Source organism: Semicossyphus pulcher, unplaced genomic scaffold (assembly GCF_022749685.1).
Source record: "Semicossyphus pulcher isolate SPU_LCO1_2020_fin unplaced genomic scaffold, fSemPul1.0.p SCAF_12, whole genome shotgun sequence".
NCBI lineage: Eukaryota > Metazoa > Chordata > Actinopteri > Labriformes > Labridae > Semicossyphus > Semicossyphus pulcher.
The window spans coordinates 20,908,806-20,916,805 of NW_027211626.1; the positions used below are offsets into that span (position 1 = coordinate 20,908,806).

The following is an 8,000-nucleotide window of genomic DNA, read 5'->3' on the forward strand; positions in this document are numbered from 1 at the left end:
GAGATGTTAAAGCAGTGCAACATCTCACCAGATGGTAGCAGTATTTAAAAGAATAGGTGGGATTTATCTGTGAGCATCTGTAGCCTACTTTATACTAGTGCAGTCCACACAAACATTTGCAAGTTATTTGCCAAAGTGTTAGAACGCAATCTTGAATAATTCAGAACTTTTTTTGCTGATTAATGCATCCTAAGTATTTGCTAGACTGTTATATTAGTCTAAATTTAGTATCAAAGGAACAAAAACATGATCATCTTAAATATAGTACAATGCGCTTGGTAAATAATTTGTAGCCATGCGAGAGGGCGGGAAATGATTGAATTCAGTATTCATTTATTCATATATTCATTGGCTTGACTCGTTTATTCCTCCCAGGATCATGGAATGGGGCAATAAAGGACAAAAGTAACCAAAGGAAGGTAACAAAATAAAATTGATACAATAATCACAGATGAAAGGATGCTAAAAGGTCATTATGTATAATCCCAGCAGGGGCATAAAAACTGCACGAGATAATAGAAGCTCAGGCTGTAGAGTAAGAGCTGCAGAGAGATGAGAGTTTCAAAGAGCCAAGCTTCGGATAAAAATCTAAAATTTATACTTTTCAAGACAATAATAATGCAGAAGCAATGCGTCAAGGTGCCAAGGAAAAAAGAACCAGCAGCTTCTTCATACATTTTCCTCTTTTAATAATGTGAGCTGTCAGCTTTCCCTAATTTATTTTGGGTGATCTTAAAAGTACAATAAAGGTTTGATACTCAACAAGTTTTTCCGAAGATATATATATATGTTTGGGGAAGGCCTCCACCTAGCTTTCATCTGCACGTATTCCCCCCCCATTGAGCTACAAGAGCATTAGCTCAGTCAGACACTATGTTGGTTTATAAGGCCTGGCTTTCAGTCAGCATCCCACTTTATCCTAAATGTGTTGGATGGTTGAAGTCAGAGCTCTGAAAAGGCAGCACAAGTTGACGTGAAGTGTTTGTTAGTTCCAGCTGAAGGACTCACATACACACTGATCAGCCATAACATTATTACTACCTGCCTAATATTGTGTAGGTTCATCTTTTGCTGCCAAAACAACCCTGACCCATCGAGGCATGGACTCCACTAGACCTCTGAAGGTGTGCTGAGGTATCTGGCACCAAGACGTCAGCAGCAGATCCTTTAAGTCCTGTAAGTTGCGAGGTGGGGCCTCCATGGATCAGACTTGTTTGTCCAGCACATCCCACAGATGCTCGATTGGATTGAGATCTGGGGAATTTGGAGGCCAAGTCAACACCTTGAACTCGTCGTCTTGTTCCTCAAACCATTCCTGTTTGGGAATACAGTTTCCATTAAGGGGTGTACTTGGTCTGCAACAATGTTTTGGTAAACTGCGATGCACTGTGTGTTCTGACACCATTCTATCAGAACGAACATTAACTTTTTCAGCTATTTGAGCTACGGTAGCTCTTCTCTTAGATCGGACCACACAGGCCAACCTTCTCTCCCCGCGTGCATCAGTGAGCCTTGGCCGCCCATGAACCTGTTGCTGGTTCACTGTTTTTCCTTCCTTGGACCACTTTTGGTAGGTACTGACCACTGCAGACCGGGAACACCCCACAAGAGCTGCAGCTTTGGAGATGCTCAGACCCAGTCATCTAGCCATCACAACACATCAACTTCACTTGCTGCCGAACATATCCCACCCACTGACAGGGGCCACTGTAAAAAGATAATCAATGTTTTTCACCTGTCAGTGGTTATTTGATTAACCCTTGTGAGAGTTTAAATAACTTGCTAGAAAGGGGATTCATTTTTTTTCATCTATCAACCTCCAAAGTGGAGCAAATAATGTTGACCCAGCAACCTATTTTAAAGGTGCTGACAATATTAAAAATGATCAGACACCTGGGGAGCACTCGGCGTCGAGACCAAAGTTTCCTGTCAGCTGGTGGTTTGTTGACCTGCTTCCAATTCATCATGTTGTTCAAAAAATAACACATCTGCTCTCACGTTGTTGCTAAAAATGCAGCTGACGTGAGCAGTTTTTGATGCTTTGAAAGCAAACTGGGAAACACACAGGATTTTTTACATGCTCAAAATATTCTCACAACCTTTTAAAAAAGCTTGTTCTTATTCCCAGAGCTGCACAAACACGATTCTGGTGTGATGTCCAATCAGCAAGAGCGCTGACCCTTTAATTTGCTGCTGGCATCGACCTGCAGCCTTTTGTGGTTTACATTGCTTAACTGTGCCGCTGCTGTGGGTTTAAATAGACTTGTGAAGGTAGACGTCCTTTCAGGAAGTCTGACCTGTTTAATGATTGAGGCTTGTTTGCATAGAGGGCTATTTTTTGCAGCTCTCTTGTGTCTGTACTCTGATTAAATGGGACTTTGCAGGGCGAAAGCAGCAATATCACCTGTTTGGATATATTTTTCCTTCATCTTAAGATACTCTGAATTTATTTATCACTATTATTAAAGGACACAAGACTCCCAGCCGGTACCCGATGTAAATCAGAGGGGTCACAACATCAGAAAAACATCAGAAAGGAGAAAAAAGGAACATAATGTTCTTTAGACTTCTAACTTTTAGCTGGATATTTCGTTTAGCTCTTTTAATGCTTTAAATTAAACAATCAGAGGAGGAAACTGCAGCTCACCCTCGACAAGATGTGAAGCTGGTTCATAAGACAAAAGAATTAGAAAGCACACACCTAGATTTAAACTCATAAGTTTCCTTGAAGACCCTTGAAGTGAAATTGAACCATGCAATTTGCTAGAAGACTACAGGCAATCCCATGATGACCTTTCGTCCGTAATATACAAGCGCGCGATCTCTTAGAAAAGAAGGAATTGCATAAAGTATACCGTCAAAATCACCCGCAACAACCTGCAGTTTCCGCTTATAACCGCTTGGGTGCGCCACTATTCAAGCCTACCCGCTGCATTAGTAACATGCCCACGTATGGGGTTATCACAAAATAATTTGGCTCAGATTAGAAAATGATGAAAAGGCTTCAGGAGCTATTTGGGTCCCTGCTCCCGCCTCCAGCAACATAAATCTCATAAGTTTTACAAGTGAAATGAGGGAAGATTGCACAGCTTGTCCAAACACTAATTTAATGCCTCCGCTTGAACGGTAAATAGCAAAATGATTGAAGTGGAATCAGCACTTCAGCTCCTTCACCTTGGTTACATGAGGAGCAACCGATCTTTAAAATTAAACCTGTCTCCATGAAATGAAGTCACTTAACCATCCTGTCTTGTTTCGCTTAAAAGTGGAATGATCAAAGTTAAATCTGGAACCAATCATAAATATAGCCCGGCTGAGACTGTGTTGCAATCATCCAAAAAATGTGACACAATGTTCCTCAGCTTTTTCTTGGATGGATTATTTGAATAATAGAAGCAATTTTCTTAAATGCTCTGCGACTGCCCACTCTTTTATCGTCCAAACACAATCTGTGTAATCTCGTCCTTTGTCTTTCTTCCCCTCCTTTGTGTGTGTGTGGGCATGTGTGTGTGCAGGGAGGGAGAAACCACCACACCAAAATGTATTTGAAATCGACAGAACATTTACTTCTTCTGCGCAATTACGCACGGTCTTCCATGGACATAGTTTGTCCTTGCAAAGACATTTTCGGTAGAATGAACCCAAAAAATTGACGAGAGCATTTTGTTTTCTGAGGATCACCTTTGTGAATGTTAGGATGCGAACTATTCGGCTGCCCAAAATACATCCAACATGTCTTTCTACGTCACGCGTCAACTTTTGTGATGCGCGCACTGCGGTTTTTAAGTTTCCTTCTCTCTGCACATCGAGCTCAAAAGCGGAAAGAAGCCAGGGTGGTCACAGACAACAGGGGTGGGAGAAAATCGTTTTTATAGGTCAGGTATTTTGGGAATATGCCGGCGGCGCGCCACGTGCGTAATGACGAGTATGCCTCTAAATATAAAGAATTAAGGCGTCGAAGCTTTATAAAGAGAGAGAGAGTATGTCGGAGTAGTTAACCCTGAGGGGGCTGTGTTTAGGAATTACTAATTTCTCACACCAACATCGGCACATCTGTGCGCGTCTATGTCACCACCGGACGGGTCTCCAAGCCCATGGATAAAGAGGAACAGGCGGCAGCAGAATGGTTGTTGTGGGAGCGAGTAACGGAAGCTTCGGTGGCAACATGAGGTCGTCGTTCATGATAGAGGACAGGGTCGGTGGTGAAGATCCCGGGGGCTCCACCAACATGATGATCTCGGAGGCTCTTGCGCCCCGGCTGCTGATGATTGCGCAGGGCGCCGCAGAGGCTGCAGCAGCAGCGGCAGCAGCGACGTCTCCGTCCACCTCCAGTCAGCCGCAGGTCATGGAGACGAACGGGACCCGGTGCGGCGAGCAGATTCTGAGCTACGGCAGGGTCGAGAAAGTCCTGATTGGCGGGGTCCTCACCATGCTCACGCTGTCCACAATCTGCGGGAACTTACTGGTGGTGATCTCCGTGTGCTTCGTCAAGAAGCTGCGCCAGCCGTCCAACTATCTGATCGTTTCTCTGGCCATGGCGGACCTGTCAGTGGCTCTGGCCGTGATGCCGTTCGTCAGCATCACGGACTTGATTGGCGGTCAGTGGATATTTGGACAATTTTTCTGTAACGTTTTTATCGCCATGGATGTGATGTGCTGCACCGCGTCCATTATGAGTCTGTGCGTAATAAGCATTGACAGGTGAGATCAACTTCTTTTATGACTTTAACAAAGTCAGAATCTTTTGCATCCTAAAACCAGTGAAACAATATGTCAAACAGTTGTAATACACAAATCTACTTGATTATTATTAACCTTGAAAAGACACTATGGTCTATTTAAAACGCTTCATAGATTGTTGGCAATATGTATAAAATATCGGCAGCCTTATTTCCCTGCAATTGCTTTATTCAACTTTTACGCATCAAAATTTTGGACCCAGACTCCTCCACATGTACAACATGTCCTCAGAAGAGAGCACGTTTTGTCAATTACTGATCCTTCAATCTCCCCTCACATCACTTTGCTTACAAAAATCACATAATGTAGTCTGATAACATTTTTATCGCTCGGTTTGTGTGCGGGTGATCGAAGCGCGGAGGCTCACTCTGGCTCAGACAAAATTGTGCCTGATGTGCAGATCAAGCCTGCGACCTTTCGGCTTTGTTCTTTGCTGTACACCAAGTTCTTTTATTACTTCACAAGTTTGAATTGCTTAAAAGGGTCGGAGAGGGAGATTAAAGCATTGAAAAACAACACGCCGTGACTCTCAGATTACCCCCAAAATGCCAAATACAACATAAAAAATGTAATAAATGTTTCCACCTTTATTTGCAGTCTGGCTTTATCTTTTTTTAACAGTTAAAGGTGCACTGATCACACATTTCTTAGCACCTTGGAGCTTCACAATATGACACTGTTCCCCACCTGGGGGCTGCATATGCCGAAACAGATTGTTTTAAGCACCTTGCTCAAGGGCACCTTGTTGAGGGTGGAGAGAACATATTACTCAGGGCAGGATAAGCAAAGAAAAAACCTTATTGTTGGCAATAATTGAAAAAAGAATTCTGGTTCAGGTGAAATTTGTCTGCCTGTTTTGGAAATCTTTAATCATATTTCTCTCTATAGGTATTTGGGTATCACAAAACCCCTGACGTATCCTGTCCGGCAAAACGGCTGCTGCATGGCCAAGATGATCCTGTCAGTGTGGCTCCTCTCAGCCTCCATCACCCTCCCCCCTCTGTTCGGCTGGGCGCAGAACGTCAACGACGGCAGAGTCTGCCTCATCAGTCAGGACTTTGGCTACACCGTGTACTCCACGGCGGTGGCATTCTACATCCCCATGTCAGTGATGTTGATCATGTACTACAGGATCTACCGGGCAGCAAAACTCAGCGCTGCCAAGCACACCATCACCGGCTTCCCCAGGGTAGGGGATCATGGTGCAGGGGCGGCTCCCCGAGGGGGAAGAGGAGGGCAGCAAGTTCACCCGCCCGCAGTGTCAGAAGAAACAGGAAGCGTTGAAGGGACAGAGGCTGAGCAGGATGAAATTGAGGAAGAGGAGGAGAGTTTGGACTGCGTGGCAGCTGCATTGAAGCTCCAGCGTGAGGTGGAGGAGGAGTGCAGCACGCGCGTCTCTCGCCTCCTCAAGACCGGCGAACACCACCAACGCCGGAAGAGGAAAAACCAGTCCATCTTCAAACGGGAGCAGAAGGCTGCGGCCACTCTGGGTATCGTGGTCGGCGCCTTCACCTTCTGCTGGCTGCCGTTCTTCTTGGTGTCCACTGCCAGGCCGTTTATCTGCGGCGTGGAGTGCAGCTGCGTTCCGCTCTGGCTTGAGAGAACTCTTTTGTGGCTCGGATACGCCAACTCCCTCATTAATCCCTTCATTTATGCTTTTTTCAACCGGGATCTGAGGACCACCTATAGCAACCTCCTGCGGTGCCGCTACAGGAACATCAATCGGAAGCTGTCGGCGGCTGGCATGCATGAGGCTTTGAAACTAGTGGAGAAGCCAGACACTGATGTGTAAGGATTTAGGTCAGTGTAACTGCAGACTCTGACAGAGACGTACCATTAGGGAAAACGCCCAGTGGGGCTCAGCCTGTGGCACAAGGTCACCACGCTGCCAGACTGTTTATTTCCCCAAAATGTGTGCGATGATTGCTGCAACGAGATGAGGAAGGACTGTGTGATTAAATGGATGCACAGGAAGGCAAACAGAGGAAGAAACTTTTCCCAGGGATTAAGAAACAATTGAGCGACATTTTGAGACACTGGTGATTAATTCACAATGTCTGAATCGTGCTGCTGCAGCACAGACACTGAACGCTTATAACCTGATGGTGAGGTCCAGCTATTGGAACCATAGGTGATACTTTGGTGTATTTGAAATTGATTCCAACCCTGCTGGACGGCTTTGCACATTTTATTGGCACAAAAGTTGGAGCTACAATCAGTTCCCGTTATCTTGTGTTTCCACAAATAGCCAAGAACGGTGGATTCCAGTCGGCCCTCGAGGCTCGAACACCAAATGTCTTCACCTTGATCCCTGGTGATACCACTGTTTTCACTGCTCCTAAACGCTGGGTTTGCTTAAATGGACAAACGTAACAAGAAGCGGATGAGCTAATAAAAGTCAAACTAGACTGACATGTAAAAATTTGTACACAAGTGAAGCCACAGGAGCCAGATGGCTCCTTCTGATGATCTGTTGTACCTGATATGAGTTTATATCTTTTGAATATGTTTTTTTCCCCCAGTCAATATCACTCTGTGTCCAATGTGCCAAAACTTGTCACAACTTTGAATTTATATCTGTTTTGTAGTCCTGCTGCTCACTAATCAACACAGAGCATTTCTGAGGGGACGACGTTGTCAGGAAGTCGTAGGTCATAGGATGGAAGTTATATCCAGGAGACGTGTTGGGAGACAAGATCGCCTCTGAACGATCCTGTGCCTTTGTCGTTTAAGGTTGCAGCACATAAGCGTCTCTTTTCAAACTATGCACCTCACAATTTCAGATCAGACACGGCGTTTGAAAGTTCCCCGGGCAGCCCGAGATGTTAATGGCTCAGTTTGAGCTTTTGTTTATGTCACAGTGAAGCTTGTGAAAGCAGCACTATCCAGGCAGAAGGTAACAGGAGAGTGGATCGTGGGTAAAGAAGAGCCCACTTGTCTCTTGTACATTTTTGTCCTCCAAATGCAAGAATATTTATTTAATTTTTGAGCAGTGTGCTGTTATTTCTTAGGTTGATAAAAATAATAAATACATGCCTCTCACTGTTGCTCAGACCCCAAGGTGGTTTCTTAACATTATGTGTGTTGTGTGAAGCAGCCCAAACACCAAAACAGCAGCAAACCTACAGTCGAGAAGTGCGTGCCTTTTGCTCGACAATACATTTGCATTAGAAAGAAATAAGTCTCTTAACCGGGCTCAAACTGCAGGATAGAGGCGGGAGGTTCGACTCTTTTTACTAACTCGAGTTTGTATGAGTCAC

General features: G+C 44.7%; 1 protein-coding gene across 1 annotated transcript; it reads left to right on the forward strand.

The window, feature by feature from the left end:
• The first annotated feature begins 3,815 nt into the window (after positions 1–3,815).
• LOC138588454 (5-hydroxytryptamine receptor 7-like) lies at positions 3,816–7,774 on the forward strand. The gene is made up of 2 exons (XM_069658590.1): positions 3,816–4,701; positions 5,629–7,774. Exons 1-2 carry the CDS (start codon positions 4,124–4,126, stop codon positions 6,530–6,532), a joined length of 1,482 nt encoding a protein of 493 aa, XP_069514691.1. The 5' UTR covers positions 3,816–4,123; the 3' UTR covers positions 6,533–7,774.
• The last annotated feature ends 226 nt before the right edge of the window (positions 7,775–8,000 follow it).